This window comes from Nelumbo nucifera, chromosome 1 (genome assembly GCF_055504915.1).
Source record: "Nelumbo nucifera cultivar China Antique chromosome 1, China Antique-T2T, whole genome shotgun sequence".
NCBI classification, from domain to species: Eukaryota; Viridiplantae; Streptophyta; class Magnoliopsida; order Proteales; family Nelumbonaceae; genus Nelumbo; species Nelumbo nucifera.
The window spans coordinates 67,640,244-67,659,641 of record NC_142649.1 but is presented as its reverse complement, the minus strand read 5'-3'; the positions used below and the strand labels follow the sequence as shown (position 1 = coordinate 67,659,641).

Sequence of the window (19,398 nt, the reverse complement as noted above, 5' to 3'; positions counted from 1 at the left end):
ACCTGGCCGGTTCCCGGTTTTTCTGGTCCGACCATCTGGTTTGGTTCGGTGCAGTTTTGAAAACCATGCAATAAACCAAGAGAAAGAGAAAAGAAATGCAAGGAAAATAGAAAAAAAATGCAAGGAAAAGTCTTAATTTTTTTGCTATGAAACCGTCTAATCTCACAAGTTATAGAGATAGTATTTTCTGCAGATTTTACCATTTTTAAATTTTAAATTTGAAGAATAATGAAAGGTAAAATAAAATATATATATATATATATATTAAGAAAACTTAGTGATAATTTAAGTGATTTTTTTAATCCATCTAATTTGGATGAATATTTTACCCAAATTTGGAGCGTATATGAAATTTGCCCTCATGGCCCATGGTTCCCTTTTCATCAACAGTCGTATAATCCATGTGGCTTTCTACTACAGCAGAAGATTCTTCAATATTCAGTTAAAAGAATCCTGCTTCAATATTTTTGCCTCGAGCGCCGTAGCAGAGGAACTTAAACCGCTTCACATTCATCTCTGAGTGACACAAACTCGATTTGAAAATGTTGATCAGAACGATTGGACAAGTGAAGAATAAGTTGTGTAAGAAGTTTGCGAGGTTTCTGGGAGGATCACTATCTGTTTGTAGCAAAGCTGCAGTGGAAATGGCTGCTAAAGACGGAGAGTTAAGGATCTTCATGGTCTCTGGAGAAGTTTCAGGAGATGTCATAGCTTCTCGTCTCATGGCGTCTCTTAAGAAACTCTGTCCATTCCCAATCCGTTTCGCCGGTGTCGGAGGGTAAGCTAGCCTTCTTGTGCTCCGATCTTAACCAATGTTTCACTAACTTCGTTCATCTGGGTTCAACACATCTTGGGCTTATTTCATTGTTAAACTGATAAACACGAAATTGTGAAGTAGGTATCAATTAATTGTGCATTTTATGGTTTAATTTCATTGTTAAACTGATAAACACGAAATTGTGAAGTAGGTATCCTTTACCCTTTCTTTCGTAGTTGCCTTTTCCACAGTTCCCATGCTTTTATTTTCAGAATACTTTATTGCTCAGTTGTTCCAATGTCTGGAGTTTGTCGAAGGATTTATAATTTTTCTTTTGTTTTTGCTGTCGTTTTCGAAGTATGCGGCTTTTAATGGTTCCATATATTACAAGTACATAGAAAGGCCATTCACAAATTTGGTTCCAAGTGCACGGACTCAATTCACAAATTGATAATTCATGCTTTTCTTGGACTTGTTCACTGATTTATCATCGTACACAGTTGACCAAAACAATGTGGGTTCTCTAATTTTCTGTTTAGGTACCCATCAATGCAATCTCTTCTTATACTTTGAGATACTTGTATCTTTGGGAGGATTGCTAATTTGACCTCAAGTACCTACCAACAAAATAGATCATATATTCAATAAGCTCTTTGCTAACCGATAGAGATTTTTCACTTTCAACTAACTGCCCTTATTATACTTGGTAGGGGCATTTGATGTAATTCTTTGTTTATTACGTCCATGCTTCTGAATTCAGTAGATATCGCTTTTTTTATTAACTCTTAGCCTTTGAGAGTGTATCTTCCATTTATTTAATCTTGTAAACATAAATCTATGTTTCTGCAATATGCAAGTAGAACCATCCGGGAATCTCTTCCTTCATTGCAAGTTTAGTCCTGCAGTTTGGTCACACTTATTCAATTCCCTGAATCTAAGCTGGTGCATGCCAGCCTCAGTTAGAGCTCTGCTAGAGGAGTGGCATATCCAGGGGCTGTCTAAGAAAGGAAAGTTATGCTGGACTTCCATCCCTCCGGCAGTTCTGTGGGCTGTGTGGTCAGAAAGGAACAATAGGATTTTTGAGAAAAAATCTACTACTGAGGCCGAGGTCATTAACTCAGCAATAGAGGTTTTGAGAAGTTGGATGTCTATACTTACTGTTTTTAGAGATAGTATTTCTTATTATACTTTTTTGAGGATGGCCTTTTTTTGAGTTCCTTATTTTGTACAGCTTCTCATTGTACACAGGACCTTATATTAATACAATCATACTTTACCCTTTTTTCAAAAAAATCTATGTTTCCCGTGGATTGAATCTATTTATTTAATCTATACAAACAGAACTCTGATGACCAAGGAAGGATTAAAATCCATGTTTCCCATGGAGGATATTGCAATAATGGGCATCTGGGAACTGGTGCCACACTTGAACAAAATTAGGGTAAGTTGTGCATTGTTGTCCTTTTGGCTTTTGCACATCAATATAGCACCTGTTTTGTTATTAAATTAGGCATCCATGGTAATTATTTATCTTAGGCAGTATGCTTTCTTGTGCTGGAACTTGGAAGTGACAGGTGAAGTTAAAGGAAGCAACAGAAGCGGCTTTTATATTTCAACCCCATATAGTAGTAACAGTTGACTCCAAAGGATTCTCTTTCCGCTTCCTAAGGCAATTAAGAGGTAACATGTTCATACTTTCTGAAACTTTGTAGCAATGCTTATATTCAGTTAAAAATAGAGTAGAAAATAAGTAAATGCTTCTTGTAGCTAGATATAGGCATCAAGGATTAGTTGGTCCTGTCCACTTCCATTACGTGGCACCGTCGTTTTGGGCATGGAAGGGTGGTGAATCAAGGCTCAGAGGTCTATGTGAGTTTGTGGATCATTTATTGTGCATTCTTCCATTTGAGGAAGAAGTTTGCAGATCAAATGGACTCAATGCAACCTTTGTGGGCCATCCCATACTGGAAGATGCTTTAGACTTGAATCTGGTATGGATTTATTATTTCAAGAAATGCATAATCTAGCAGTTAAAAGATTAACTAGCTATTTGACAATCTAGTCAAAGTGTTTTTAGTTTTGGATTTAGAGGTGATGGATTCCTCAGAAAAAAGAAGATTTTATTTACTGAATTAAGTAATTAACAATAAATAGAGCTGGATGATCACGAAGATAAAATCTCAAATAGGGACATAAAAGAAGGGTGTAGATGTAAACAATCCTTCTTTTTGAAGATTAAGTATATATTTGAATTAAACAAAAAAAGGAAGTAATTACATAAGCCCCATGCACACCAAGGTTCCATACACTGGGAATATTCAAGCCTTGTATCCGTTGTTTATACACAATGACTTTTCTATCAAAATAAGAGTCATATGGTTCCCCCTGAGTAGGCTGATCAGGCCAACCCATGAGAGTAGCCTTGCCTGAAGTATAGTGATCAACATGCCCTCCAACTCTCTATTGTTATAGAAAATCCTTGGACTTCTTTCAGACCATATAGTCCAAAACACAGCAAGAGGAGCTATCTTCCATACCGTAGCCCATTCTTTACTCAATCCCTGCAACTTCCAGCAATTGAAAAATGCTTCCACTGTTTTTAGGAGTTAGGACACAACCATCCACCCCATAAATGCTTCTCACCCACACCCAAAGATTCTCCTATATTATACAATGAAAACATAGTTAACAGTTTCTGTACATTCATTACACAATACACAAGTATCACTTTTCAACCTCACTCCCCTCTGCAAGTTATCCTTAGTCTGGCATCTATTAAGAATAGTCATCCACACAAGAAGAGACACCTTAAAGGGAATAGCTGAGATCCAAATTTTTGAAGCTGAGAATGGAACAATGTTAGAAACTGTAACATGTTTGTATTTGTAAAGAGATTTTGCTGAATTACCAGACTTCTCCTAAATCCACACCCTTCTATCAATCTATGATGTGTTAATCACCACCTTGCTCAGTTTCTGCAACAGTTCAAACACTGGAGCCAACTTCAAGTCATTTGGGTGTCTAAATAAACAGTGGCTACCACTTTGATCTACCATTAAAAGATTCATAGTTATCAACCACCAGCCCATTCCTATTCTGTGATATGTTAAACAACTGATAGGAAATCTCCTATTCTGTGATTTAAAGAGTCCTAATTTAATTTCTTTTCTGCTAAGGCTTTCCTTTTTTTCTACTTTGAATTTGAAGTAAAAGCACAGAAAACGAAGTTTTTTTTTTTTTTGGCTGTAAAAGAGTTGAAAATATGCTGATCAATATATGAGATTTTATTATGAAAAATTTTCAACTCCCTCAACATTGAAACAAGCGAACCCAAGGGATACCTTTTTAGATTTTCTGAGATTTAAGTAATATCTCTAAAAAAAGGAAAAAGAAAAAAAAAGAAAAAAATCCTCCTCAAGTAAATTAGGTGGATGCAATTATTACTTCTGTGCTTTAGTGCCTCATTATGATTGCTTATATATATATATATATATTCAATAAACTGCTTGCTGTTGATTTTCAGTTTGAATGTCAAATGCAATTCATCCAGGTTCTAGTCAATAAAAGTAATTTAACTTAATTTCAGGGAAAAGATTGCTGTCTAAATGAATGGAAGGTGCAGGGTGATGGTGAAGGATTCCGAAATGAACATAGAATATCTTCGGGTAATGTTATCAACGAAAGCTCTTAAATCCTTTCTGTTTCAATAAACTGTTTCCTTTCTAATTTTTCTAAGAATAGATACTCTGTTGTTGGAGAGGTTTTGACAATTATTGAAGCTGAATTGGAAAGTGCAGAATTTTCTTAAGCTGTGTCCAATTTTTTAGCATCCGTTGAATCTGGGTCGTGTACCAATATGTGGAATAGTTGCTCTTATCGAACAGACATGCTAGAAATTTTAATTAACTCTGCCATTGTAAGCTTGTCTTACACCACCACTCCAAGTCCCAGGCCTGTTGTATCAGTTGGCATCCAGAACTAAAACTTTTGCTAAACTCTCATGATCATGGATCCTGATTTGTCTTTTCATGTTAAATAGAACAGTATGGTGAAACAGGATTCATGTAGCTGACCCCATGTAGTTGGGGTAAGGCTTGGATGATGATGATGCTTTTTTTTTTTTTTTTGCAACATTCATTAAAGGATATAACTAGTTGTAGTTTAGTAATTTTGTAATCAATGAAGCAAGTTACTACTCAAGCCCTACAAGTAGAGGATTTGGAGTTGTAGTAATGTGGACCTTTTGCTTAACTCCGCAGTACTCTTTCATAGGTATGGTGTATAACTTTCCAATTTCATTTTTTTTTTCAATCATGGAGAAGAATTTTTAACCTCTCTTCAATTTAGATAAATATTTTAGTATTTGATCTTTATGGAAACATAGAAGATCTCATGCATATAGTCTTGGATCCAAAATCATTATCCTTCCAGTTGACTTTTTATTTGTCAGCTTGTCCTTATACCTTACAGGTTTGTCTTTTACAGGAACAACAGTCATCACTTTGCTTCCTGGCAGCAGGTTACAAGAGGTTACTCGCATGCTTCCAATATTTTCAGACACTATTAAGTTATTAAAGGGATCTTTTCCTGAGTTGACAACAGTCATTCCTGTAGCACCTAATTGCCATGTGGAGAACTATATCAGTAGAGCCATTCAAACATGGTCTGTGCCAACAATATTGATTCCTGGAGAATCACAACAGTTGAGATATGATGCCTTCAGTGTAAGGAACAATTATCTCCCGATGTGTTATTTTTGTCGAGAAATATAATTAAAAAAGGGAATCTAAACAATAAATAAATTCTACAAATTCCAGAGAAAATGAGGTGCCTCTCAGGGTCCTTTCTTGCCATGTATGAGACATCTCCCTATTGGATGATTTTAAATGCACAACGTATATCTGTCTTAATTTTCCTGTATGTTATGCAACCCAGCCTTTTTTTGATGGATTAACCTAGCCTAAATTGGTTACTTCTGAAATAGGTCCTACTAAATTTTTGCATTTCCAACTTAGGTGGACTTGCCCAGGATGATGCCATTCCTCCTCTGAACTAAGTTGTGACTCTTCCATGGTGAATCAAATTCTTTGCAGGCAAGCAGGGTTGCTTTAACTACTTCTGGAACTGCTGCCATAGAGTTGCAACTTGCAAGATTACCATGTGTTGTCACTTATCGAGCTCATCTCCTAACTGAATGGTTTGTTCGCTACAAAGCAAGGATACAGTACATTTCCCTCCCCAACATTCTCTTGGATTCAGCTGTTATTCCTGAAGTTCTCTTTCAGGCTTGCACGCCAAAGAATCTTGTTGAATTCCTCATGTAGGATTCTTTCTACCTGCTTATGATCTTTTTCTCTTCTGTTTGTTTTCCAGGTTCTGAATGAATTGTTCACATATATTTCTTAATATTTTGATTAAAATAAGATGAGCATATAGGTTATTTGAACCTTTTCTTGAGAAGAAGATACAAGTCCAGGGGGTGTGATACTGACATGGCATTACCTAGAGTATCCCCATATAGCCTTAGAAGGCAGCTTTCATAGATCCTTTAGAAGAAGATGGACCTTTCACTGCTCCCCAAACAATTTGACAAGTTTGTTTGGAAAAAGAGGGCTCTCTTTAGAAGAGGATGAGCATATACAATTGGAATGAAAGCAACGGTATCATATTATTAATTTTGTTAACTGCTAGTTAGAAAAAAAAAGGGTTCGATTATGATTCCAGAAAGACATGATACTGGAACGGAAAACTTATAACCAATCAACCAGCATCATAACAGTGACAACCAATCAGGTGGGTTCTCATCAAAATTCACAAGGGGTTTTGATTGGTCAAAGCCTTTCTGGTATCATGTCTTTCCGTCATCATAGATTTTTCCTAGACAAAGTGTTTTAAGTTAATAAGTTGAATAACAGCTTATGTGATTTCTGGTTTAACCATAGGAATGCTTGCCACTAAAGGAAAGTCCTTCCCTCATCCCTCCATACCTACATCCCCAGGAAAAGAAAAAAGGAGAAAATTTTATGGGTGTCTAAACTTATTCTAAAGTAATAATGTTCTGGAAGTTGTAACATGTGCTCTTTTTCATTGCAGAAAAGTAATTCATGATGAAGGGCTTCGGAAAGCACAAGCAATCACAGCTGAAAAGGTGTTGAGACTCCTCTGTCCTTCCCAAAATTATATAAGCAAATTGTGCCCACCGGAATTGAGACCATGTTCTCTTGACTACAGCCCAAGTATGATTGCAGCATCCACTATACTAAGCCATACACAACAGTGCTGAGAAGCAGATCATGCATTACTGTTATCACAATCATAATCTACGCTTTGTGATGGTAATTTTGGTTTTATATATCGACACTAGAGTGGATCACATTTTCAGGTGAATTGAAATGCCAGCTAATCTGTAAAAGTTGGTTTTCTTTTCTCCGTTCTTTCAAGTTCTATCCAAATATTTGAGTTCTTGATTTGAGACAATAAAGTGCAAAACGTTTTTTTAGTAATCCAAGGAAACTTGAGACTTGAGAAACGCTCGAGTCTGTGATTCACCAACAAGAATCTGTGATTGGTAAATTCCTTCACCAGGCATTTTTATTGATCGAAGTGTTCTTAGGTGCATTGCCCCCTTGCAGGTGTATTGACGACAAGTCTATCAAATTTGGCAACAACTCAAGCCTCAAGACTGTATTTTGTTGCGGATAAAAAAAATTAAAAATAAAGGAAAATAAATGCCTTCCTTAAAATTTGGAGAATAATATTCAATGGGAATTTGAAACATTTTCTTAGTATCATGTGTAACAATTTATATTGGGTGAACTCTACTAAAGCCATTCATCTAAGGTTCAAAGTATCAATACGTATCGGCCCGTATCAGCTGATATGTATCGAGGACCCCTTTGACAATGGGTGTATTAGGGGTCTGACCGGTTCAGGGGGTGAAGGAGCCTTAAACCAGCCCCCTGAACCAGTTGCAGAAAAAATACAAAAAAAAGCATCAAAAGTTGTATCGATTCGCCGGCGTATCGGTATTTTGAACATCTACAGAGTCTAAGATAGATTTATGTTCGTATTCCATCAATCTTAAGAAATGCCTGATTTAACGCATCCCAAGAATCTTAAGAAATTCTCACAATTCTCTCGTACATGTAAACAGCACATATGAAAAACAAGCATCGGGGGTTTATTTGGCCATGGTACTTTATGAACTTGTTCTCCAAATTGGCAGACCTGATTTCGAAAGGCAATAGCTGATGATAAAGTCTAACCGTCCATTAGACAATATGGTTAAAACATTAATTTAAGGACCTATATGCCCAAAAAAAGAAAAAAAAACCCTAAAGTAATATCCAAGGTCCAAGCTATAAAACATGTAAGATAGGAGCAATGACCTTTGGACTACCACTACCTGATGGTAATACCTTTAATAGGAAACACCAGCAACAATCCATCAGTTTACTGGCTGTCAAATAAAAATGAAGAGAGTTATCAGCAGCAACATGCAGAAAATCTGGTAATGTGGGTTTTCACTTTACCCTATATATCTAAAACACTGGGGACCCAACAACAATCAGGGTGGCAATCCCATAAATTGGCAATCCATGATGAGCTTGGCAGCCGAGTCTTGATCCATGATTCTAGGTATCGAAGCTCTTCGTTGCTGATTGAATGGCCAAGATCTGGATAAGCCTGTAATTACAAAACCCATTAGTTTCAGTAGGATCAGTAATCGAACTTTGACAAGAGCAGACGAACACAAGTAATGCATATGTCTACCTTAAATTCACACTTTATGCCAGCTTGTTCAAGGAATGGTGGGCCAGCTTGTCCGGCTTCAAACAACACTGTTCTGTCAGCAATACCATGGGACCACAGAATAGGGGTCTGCACACATGTTTAAATCTCAGGTCATTATCTTGTGCAGTAACGTCAAATATGAAACCAAAGTGACTGCAAATTGGGAGAACTCCAGTAAAATGGCATGTGAATACACAAGGAGACAAAAGAACTATGGGATCTATCAAATATGAGAGAAGCAAAGGTAGAGACATACATTATTCACAGTTAGCTCTTTCGCATTAACTATATTGTATCTCCTATTAAGAATTGAATATCACACTTGGGAGAAAAAAATTCTATGCCATGTCAAGCATAAGTTTTGTACCAGCCTGGGTTACCTAGGATGTCCACATTGTTTGAATTTAGGCTCAGTTTGGAAGGAACACAAACACAAATATCTACAGTGCAAATACATACAAAATAATACAAATTTGAAGGTTTTGTACTCTACATACTTGTATTCGTACTCCTTCCAAACTGAGCCTTAGGAATAGGGGTGTCAATTGGACTGGATTTGGTCCAATCCGATCCAGTCCAATGTGAGTCCATTACAAATGGACCTGGTCCAATCCAGTCCAATGAATATTTTGGACCATTTTGGACCATTTTGGACCAGTCCAGAGACTGTCCAATCTGTTCAAATTCCTGTTAATTTAGATTAGTTTCAACTCAAACCTGGTCCATGAAAACCTATGTTCTTATCTTCTATCAATGGACCAGAAATTGGCTCAATCCAATATAAATTCATTATGGACGGACCAGGTCCAATCCAATATGTCATATTGGTCTGTCCAGTCTGTCCAAATTCAATGTCTAATTGGTAGTCCAACCCAAAACCGGTCCATTGACACCCCTGCTTAGGAATAGTGAATAAATTGCATTATAACTTGGATTTAAATAGCACCACCAAAGGCCAAAGGGCCCACACAACGGGCTTACCATGTGCTACAGGAAGGTGAGGTACCTAATTGACAGAAAGATGTTAGTGCCAGGCAAGTTTTTGTATTACAAAATAATAGGTTATTTTCATGTTTTTATTTTTATGATCCATGATAATACTCCACCTGGTTCTCCATAATTTCAAAGCAAAAAACTTCATTCAAAGTAAAGGGTTATGTGTAAGGTGATCAGAATGTTTCATTTACTGCTCCATTGAAATACATCGCTGGATATACTATATACTATTCTTTTTAATTTATAACCAAAAAAAAATCTTGTGCTAAATGACTTGAAGTTATTTATTATTTTACTTTCTTATGATATTCCACTATTTTCTTCTTTGCATTAATATTGTTAAGTTATTAAAAATACCTTCCATCACACACACAGGGATACAAAAACATGCAGATACGAATAGATCGCCTCACTTTAGGAAGTTGAGCACCTTGTTGGCACCAGGGAAACCATGGCAATAGGATGTCTGCCACCTCAGTGGTGCAATTACCAATAACTACCTTGATTACGTTTAGGATATTGATCACGAGCAAGTTTAACATTTACCATGACATTAAATATTACGAGTGCCAGACAAACAAACAATAGAGCTAACTAGTCCTTGAAGCACCTAATGACAAAAGCTGATTAGGTTTTTTTTTGGTTAATATATACAGCACCTAAGCATGTTTAATTACCAAAACACCCTTGACATATGCTAGTATATATACCCACTTAAGCAGTTAATCACCTAGCCCTGATAGAATGCCTAGACACCATAGTGACTATTTGAAAACACTAAGCCATAGAGTCATTGATAGGGCATCTGGGCATGTTTCACCCCAGATGGTAAAGAAATAATATGGTGGCATATCTGGAAGACAGGTTTTGAATGATGTTAAATCATCTTTGCAATCAACTTATTTCTTGATCATTAGTAATAAATTTTTCTCATGGCCAAAAAAAAAAAATCACTCATGCAAATAAGTCGGATAATTAGGACATCTAGTTATGTTGGTTCTACTCTTCGATGAAAGATATACAAAGGTGAAGCCAAAAGGAAGTTGTGGTTATTGAAAATTATGGTGTACCATTGAACCACATGCCATTGGTATAGTGCCCATTCACTAAATTGGTGTTAACAGACTTTCTGTGCAAAATAATGACAATATAAAAACATAAGAATCAAACACAAATTCTGATTATTAAGAACAGATAATCAGACACCTTTAGCTTTTTTTTTTTGACAAGTCAGACACCTTTAGTTTAGTATATTAGAAGAATACCTTCTTTGCTTCTGCTGAGATGCGCTCTATCATTGAAGAATTGAAAGGAACCCATCCACTAAAGACTGCACCTCCACCCAGGGTTTTTGGATACAACAAAACACTGGCTAATGTCAAAGCACCTGCCAAACTTATTACAAATTTGCACATTATTAGTATATACCAATATTATCCTTGGATATGTGTCTGTGGGAGTTTTCTCTCACCAACAAAAGACCCATGCAAACACAGTTTTTTTTTTTATTTCCAAGTGTATTTTGTCTTAATATGATTTCTTCCTTGGTAAACAATTATTGTAGTTTTGCTGATCCACAGGCTCTTTAATTTTCTTGCTTTGTCATTAAGAAAATAAGGTGATTCGCTAGTATATATGCTTATCAGAATTCCTTCAGTTCTAATGACCTAGCATTTTGTTATCATTTCAAATTAGATGGTCCATTAATTCAGCTGGAAAAAGTATTATAAATGGACAGGCTTTTTTTTTCACAGGAGATTAGGAATCAATGTGGGTGAGTAGAGTGAGAGAAAGAGAGAGGTGGAGTTCATACCTCCTTGACTAAATCCACAGAGGAAAACATTCTCAGGGTTTGTGCCAGAAGCTATTTCCTTGTCTATCATTGCATGCACATTTTGCACTGCTTTAAGTACACCACTTTCATCTTTAGGAGATTCCTGATTAGAAGAAAATCCAATTACATTGTTGCATAAGTGGCAATGTAAACTAAAAATCAGATGACAGATCCATAGTTCCATATAGATCATATCATCTATCAACAATTGACAAAGCCATATACTACCACATATGTATGGGATGGGAATTGACAAAGCCATATACTACCGCATATGTATGGGATGGGACTATAGTTCGAAATTCTGCTTGTAGCAGATTTCTGAAGATCAGTAAGAACATTTTCATACATTGCTCATTTACTAACATGAGAATGTTAGAAAGTCAGGGGCTATGTTTGTTTTCTATTTTGCTTCTTGTATCTCTGACTTAAAAACTGTTAAAAGGATAAGTGAAATCCTTTCGCATATCCATACTTCAGTTCAGTAAACAAAAAGCAATATGCATTTTTCATTCTACACATGTTTTCTCAAATTTTCTAAGCTGACAGAACAAAATTCACTCAAAACTTCATTTTATTGGTAATTTACTGTAACTTTTTTAAGCGTTATTTGTTTCTAAAGATAGAGGTCATTGCTTGGTGCAATGGAGGCTGAAAAGCATGAGAACGCAGGCTCAAAAGGGTCAAACGTTAGGTCCATATCCAGTCTATCCCTGGTAGTAATGACCATCATCACTTAAAAATTTAACCGGAAGATATCTCCAGAGAATTCTAAAAGAGAACATAGTAAGTCAAAAGAAGGGGATAATAACTTACATGACCCACCGGTATCTCGAATATGTCAAACCATGAAGGCATTACAGCACCATCTACAAAGAGAAGAAAATTTGACCACACCACGTTAGAGAAGGGGAACCTAGAAATTCGTCCTAGAGAAGCAGACCTAAAAAAGACATGGGTTGAAGTAGCAGACCCCATATAGTTAGGACAAGGCTTAGTTGAAATTTGAAATTAGAGATGATTATCGTGCATTTACTAAGAAGGCAGCAAGTATTTGTTTCTTCTGGTTGTGACACCAGTATTATAGATATTTCCAATGTACTTCTTTGTTTGTGAAATACAACATTAGAAAGACTCAATTGTCTGGATTCGTCACAACTGGTTGTGACACCAGTATTATAGAAATTTCCAATGTACTACGTAAGAGACAGTTTAGCGCCACCGGTGCTAATTATTTATCACCTCATCAATTCTTCAGCAACATTTCATTCTCATAATTCGAGGGCTAAAATCACAATTTGGGAATAACTGGTATTTGTCCATAAAATGTCAAACTACGATCAAACTAAGTTTCATCGAATTCTACTTAGAACCGCTACAAAGACGGGATTTTCTTTCTTTTTGGTTTTCCCCTTTAATCTCCCTCCCCCGCCACCGCCGCCCAATTTAGCTTTAAGAACAACACCATTGAAAGAGCTAAAAATATGAAGCAAAGAAAACGAAAGCCATAGAAAACATTATGAAAATTCGATCAGATTAATAACTTACAATTGCAGGAGACGGGATTAGAAGGAGCCGAGGGAAAAGACCAGGTGGCGTTCCTAAACTCAGGAGAAGTGAAGAAGGTTTTGATGGGTTCGTTCGCTGGACCTGAGTCGCCTAGTCCATGGAGCCAGAGAATAAAGCTCCGAGCCATGTAGTCTGGTCTTTGTGGAGATGGGATTGGCCGGCAGTACAAGATGAAGAGCGAAGTGCTTGTGAAGGTGACTGTCAGAAGAACGATGGGCTTCATCAAGAAAGTCTTCATTACTGGTTTTTAATGCCATTTCCATTGTTCATCGCAGAAAAAGAACAGCAAGACGTAAATTCTCCCTCACTTTCTAAAAATGGCAAAACCATCCCTACGAGCTAAGTACTACTACTAGAGTAGAGATCCAATCCGAAGATGATCTTAGAGGCACTGATTATTCCAAATATGACTTGATCCGATTTAATTTCTGAAAAGTTTTAAAATTATAACAGTTTATATAAAGAAGAAATACAAGTATTTTCTTCAACTATTTTTGTCATAAGAGTAAAATACAAAAACCTCTTTATAGTTTTACTTTAACAAAAACCACCCTTCTATTTTTTTTTTTAAATTCAATAAATACCCCCTTCCATCAATGACCAAGATAGAAAACGTTAAAGAGATGATTAATTTTTTTTTCAAAATACTTATTTTACCCTTTTACGAATTAATATGTATCTATTTTTATTAAAATAGCCCTGTCTCAACAACTCCATAATATTGTTTTTTTTTTTCCTCAATATGCACAACGGCAGAATGGGAGTGCACTCCCCCTCCAACCTTCCCTCTTCTTTAATTGGTGGGCCATCATGGCACTAGATGGATGACAATGTCAGACATCCAACGATGGTACTAGGAATTTCGTTTAGCAACGGGAACGGTACTCTGTTTTCTCATTCATTATAGGAGGAAGCTTCCTGTAATGGGTGGAGCCGGTGGGCAACCATGCTTCCTCTAGGGTGGGCAACCCTGTAATGGGAATTTCGTTCATTACAGGGCTACACCCAAGGTTCAAAATATCGATACGCCCGATATGCCGGTATGGTGTATCAGGTGAATCGATACTATATTTTGTAGTTTTTTTTTTTTTTTTTCTGAAACTGGTTCAGGGGGCTGGTTTAGGTCTCCTCCATCCTCCAAATCGGTCAGACCCCCGATACACCCACTATAGGGGCGCATTAGAGGGATCCCGAAACGATACGTATTGGCCGATACAGGCCGATATGTGCCAATACTTTGAACCTTGACTACACCAAAGTTGATAGCCCTTGCTGGCTCAGATCCAAATAACCGGTCACCAAACTGGCTCGACACTGATTGGAAACTTGAAGTGTTATCCCATGGAGAAATATTTATGTTTGAAATTCTCGAAATTGACTTAGGCCCCATTTGGTTCACGGGAATAGGGGTCTAGAATCGGAATCAGAATGGGCTATTCCGATTCCAACTATTTGGTTGGGCCGAACCGAAATCCCATTCCCATTCCTGCTGAAATGACATTCCTCCATTTGAAGGAATGGCTATTCCTTGCCCCTCCCTTAGGAATGAAATCCCATTCCTACTGATTTTAATTCCCATTCCCATTCCTATTTAAACCAAATAGACTATAGGAATGAACCATTCCGATTCCAATTCCGACTACAAACCAAACCGACCCTTACCATTTGAAGCATCTATTGCTTGCTTCTTGTTGGGAAGATCTACAAACCATGGGTGAACACGCTTTGGTTCAATTCTGGAAGAATTATCATAAATCATCTCACCATCATTTAAACACCCAGGACCTTTTGCCATCCAAAAGCCCTTGCTCTGGAAAGACTGCTATAAGTCACTTGATTACGGAACAAAGCTAGTTTAAAAGAATAGTGATAAGTCAATTATGTGGTCTAGTATCAAAATCCATCCTTAATCACTCCACATACAATCCTGTTCATCCAAATGGATGAAGTGTCATACATTTGTTAGATTTCAACAATCCAATGGACTCTTAAAGGACACTTCTGTGACATTTTTGTTTTTCTCGTTTCTCAGTGGTCATAAATGAACAGCTAATGTACACAATCAATGTCATTTTTCCTAAAGTAGAAAAGCTAATCTTTAGACCTTTTCCTAATAAAATTCAAGAAAATATGAACTAACTTAATAGTTTGTACATGTCCACAAGTTCTTGTTTATTCATCTTAAAGGATCATCTCCTTGGCATCAGAATTTGGTTCCTGCATCTGTGTGTGTCCATATTTGAAATAAAAATAACAATCCATGCATATACTCATTTGAGAGTGTGCGGGATGGGCCATCCTGGCATCCAAAACCAGGAAATCTACAATTTCATATTATCCCTTTTCAAACCAACAAGGAAACACATAGGATTGGCACTGACTCTACTTTTAGAAACCATTCCACTATGTAATTCAAACTAGAAACTCTAAAACACTAAAACCCTCATTGATGAGGGTACTGGCAACACCTGGAGGCTTTAAGGTAAATCCTTTGCATTTGTTCTATTATGCAACAATAAGCATCATTGAGAATTATAGTGCTTAAAGAGCAGATAACGAAGTTACCCTTCAAAGCAATCAATTCTTCAACATCCATCCAGCCCTGCAAAAGCTTGATGAAGTGTAGGAGTATGTAGCTATGGATACTTATGATGCATAAGGCATTGCTCAGAAACAATATCTCTAGGACATAGACTAACAGTTTGTATTTCATATAGATCAATGTAAATACTGACACTTCAAAATGCAAAGATTACTTGTATGAGATGCACAGATTTGAACATTTAATCATTCTGATCAAGCACCATGAAACGTCTTACCATTTATCTTTTCATACTTGCAAAAGATGGCATGAACAATGGAAAGTTTGGAGGCATACATCACATTCATTATGTCCCTCTATAATTCTATCAGTATAGAATAAGATTATGAAGTATATATCCCACTTTTAATACAGTCAAACTCATTCTAATGCTCTGTACCCATCTCTTGGCATTCATATCTCTATGTATGGTGGCTCTGGCAGTGAATCCTCTTCTTGCTTGACTCTTCAAAACTAATCTACTTCTGGCTTGGGAACTATTGCACATCACCAATTCCTTTTGCACAGTAGCTAAAGACTCTTCAGAACCCAGTGGCTGGACTAATACCCAATCTATAGGTTATTTGTAGGATCACACTCAAACAACTTAATAAGCGTGATTGGAACTCCAAATGGCACGACCAAATTAAATCAAGTTATGAACCCGGAGCTTTCCCTTCGCCAGTCTACGACAAGGATAAGCAGATAAGTAAACACAAGCCCTCGGGTCAACGCAGTCGCACTCCAGGATGACCGATGGAAACTCGAAAAATGAATTCGTTTAAGCTTTGAAGTTTTGTTGTAGTATGGGTTGCACTTCGATAGTGTAAGTGCGGCCTGATAACTGCTACAGGCCTACAGCCTCTACTACAAGTCACTTGGACATCAGGATCGGAGCTTATTCTCGTCGAGATCACTGTTGAGCTTAGAGAATTGATCGAACTAGTGTCCGATCTTCCTTACTATCTACCCGTCACCTGCAAAAGCTAATCCATGCATGTAAATTCCCCATTTCATTTTCATAGAGAATAGTGCCCGATCTTCTTTACTATCTACCCGTCACCTGCAAAAGCTAATCTATGCATGTAAATTCCCCATTCCATTTTCAACTTGAACCAACTCGTTCATTACATCCATGCTTCCTCTTGTAATGAACGAGAAAACAGAGTACCGTTCCCGTTGTTGAACGAAATTCCCAGTACCATCGTTGGACGTCTGACATTATCATCCATCTCATTTTCGTTGAAACAAAGACTAGTTGTTAGTGAGGAATTCTTAGATGTGTTCCCCTCACTAACAGCTAGTCCACCATCCCAGTACCACCATTGGACGACTGACAGTTCGGATGGCCGGAGGTGGAGATCGAATTCAATCGCCACCGTTGTGTGTTTTAGTCGGGGAGAGGGGAATGATGAATAGTGCTATTTCGTGTTTGTAGGGAGAGAGAGAGAGAATGAGAGGGAAATTAAAAAAGAGGGAAGGTTGGAGGGGGAGTGCACCACCATCTGCCGCTGTGCCTCTGAGTTAGAAGATCAACAATATTAGAGTGGATTATGGAGTTGCTGAGATAGGGCTATTTTAGTAAAAATATATACACATTAACTTTTTTGTTTTGGTCATTGACAGAAGGGAGGTATTTGTTAGACTTTTAAAAATAGAGGGGAGGTTTTTGTTAAAGTGAAAGTATAGGGGAGATTTTTATATTTTATAAAAAATTATAAAAAAGTAATATAAATATATTTATAAATAAATAAATAATATACATAATTTTTTATAGAACATGGGTGATTCCAATTCGAAATCCAATAGGAGTGTATCTGAATCCGACAAAATAGGATCATATTTGAAATCAAATCAAATCATTTGCACCCCTATGAGATGGTAATTGTGTTGCTTTAGGGCTTTGATGTTATGTCCTATTAAAAGGGCAAATCTAAAGTATCCCTAAGTTTTAAGAAATTGACTTACCATATCCCTATTGTTTAGAAATTGTTTTAGAGTAATCTTAAGTTTTTTAACAATTGATTAAATCCTCCTCTGCCATTAGTGTTTGTTAATGTTCCATCACAATCTGTTCATATGTGACAAAGTTTTTAAAACCCAAAATTGTCTTTGTACAGTTGATTTTTCCCTTCATTGCTCTTCAAATTTTCAAAATAAAATCTAATGGACTGAAATAAGATTTTTCCAAAAAAAAAATAAATATGCTAAAACCATGAACATCAAATGGGTAAGTAAAATCAATTTTGTAATCTTGATATCTATTATTTCCTATTAGCTTATATTATTCTCTCTAATTTAGTACATAAAAGAAATTATTTTTTCCCTCTTTTCTCTAATGTTCTAGGAAAATATTAGAATGAGTTTCTAGGAATCTCATTTTATTGAAATTTTGATTTTTCTCATTACATGACATCAAATTTCATTAGAAAAAGTGGTTTGTAAGTGCTTATTTTTAAGTACTTATTTGAATAAGTATTTATTGTTTGGCGACTCCTTTCTAAAACCATTTATACTTATTTTAAATACTTATTGGAGTGAAGATGCTTGGCGAACCACTTTTCTAACAAGTACTTACTTTTGCAAAAATGACATTTTTAGCCATTACTTCACAAATCTATATAATATTGGTTTTTAAATATTATCATGGACATTGGCCCCTTGTTTGTGCTATTGTGTTTGTTGCGTCGAGTGACCACTGTAGTTGTATGCGGGTGAAGAAGATAAGACTTCGGGTCAGGTGATGCATATAATCCAACCCAGACCCAATGGTTTATAATTTTGTATGTAATCTGACCTAGACATAGATCCGTTCCGACCACTCTGACCCAAACTAATGGTTTTAAATAATTTACATTTTCATAAATTATATACATTATTTAAATTATAATTAAATTATTTAATTATTTACATTGACAATGATTATTAATTTATTTTTATAAAATTTCATTATAGTAATTGCTAATTAATTTTTATATTGCTTTTTGAATTGTTTTTTTGGGAAACAATTAATTAATTAATTTTGTAACTTTGCAATAACTAACATTATTCTTGACAATAAATGTAAATTTTTTATAATATCAAAAAGTATTCCACATAATTGTCAAAAAATATTAAATTAGTCAATCATTTGCCATAGACACGTGTGTCCAAAGGATGCATTAGAGGCTATTCTACGGCCTCAAAGGGAACATGCCTACCACCTTCGAAAAATCAGCTATTCAAGCTCATGACCTAGAGATCCAAATAACCAAGCATGGGAATCCCCAACTAAGTGTCTCCTAAGAAGGAAAGTAAGAAGGAAGTCAAGAAGGACTCTAAGACCTCCTCCTCCTCCAAAGAAAATGAAGTCTAGGCCTACTCTGAAGGAATTAGAAGAGGAGTATCCTTTTCCTGACTCCAATATCCTAGAAATGCTCAAACAATTACTCCAAGCAAAGTTGATTGAGCTTTCATCGCCCAAACGACCTGAAGAGTAAGGACATGTGACTAACCCCAAGTATTTCCAATACCATCAGATAATAAGTCATTCAACTGAAAAGTGTTTTGTCTTGAATGACAAAATACTTCATCTTGCAAAACAAGGAAAGGTTGAGTTAGACCTTGGTAACAAGTTTGCTTCTACTAACGTCATCATGGTGACTTTTGGGTCTTTTGACCCAGTGCCATTGCAACCCTCCATGGGTTCTTCCTCCTCTGCTCAAGCTATAATGAACATCCAAACCTCAAGGAACTTTGCACCTATAAAAGGGAAGTCAACACCACAACATAACTTGGTGGCTTCTCCTCAAATTATGGAGACTATGGGCAAGGTAACTGGACTCCCAAGGATTCATTTTCCTACAATGTCCCTTCCCTAGAGGGCAA

General features: G+C 36.5%; 2 protein-coding genes across 2 annotated transcripts; one reads left to right on the top strand and one right to left on the bottom strand.

The window, feature by feature from the left end:
• The first annotated feature begins 355 nt into the window (after positions 1 to 355).
• Positions 356 to 7,309, top strand: LPXB (lipid-A-disaccharide synthase B). Its single transcript, XM_010254290.3, has 8 exons — positions 356 to 778; positions 2,099 to 2,198; positions 2,332 to 2,437; positions 2,525 to 2,748; positions 4,344 to 4,422; positions 5,243 to 5,481; positions 5,851 to 6,077; positions 6,851 to 7,309. Exons 1-8 carry the CDS (start codon positions 543 to 545, stop codon positions 7,038 to 7,040), a joined length of 1,401 nt encoding a protein of 466 aa, XP_010252592.1. The 5' UTR covers positions 356 to 542; the 3' UTR covers positions 7,041 to 7,309.
• A 679-nt stretch (positions 7,310 to 7,988) lies between these two features.
• LOC104594131 (carboxylesterase SOBER1-like) lies at positions 7,989 to 13,269 on the bottom strand. The gene is made up of 6 exons (XM_010254291.3): positions 12,930 to 13,269; positions 12,198 to 12,250; positions 11,361 to 11,484; positions 10,813 to 10,934; positions 8,531 to 8,638; positions 7,989 to 8,443 (listed from the first exon to the last, which is right to left on the bottom strand). The coding sequence occupies exons 1-6, from the start codon at positions 13,186 to 13,188 to the stop codon at positions 8,291 to 8,293; spliced, it is 819 nt and encodes a 272-aa protein (XP_010252593.1). The 5' UTR covers positions 13,189 to 13,269; the 3' UTR covers positions 7,989 to 8,290.
• Positions 13,270 to 19,398: the final 6,129 nt, after the last annotated feature.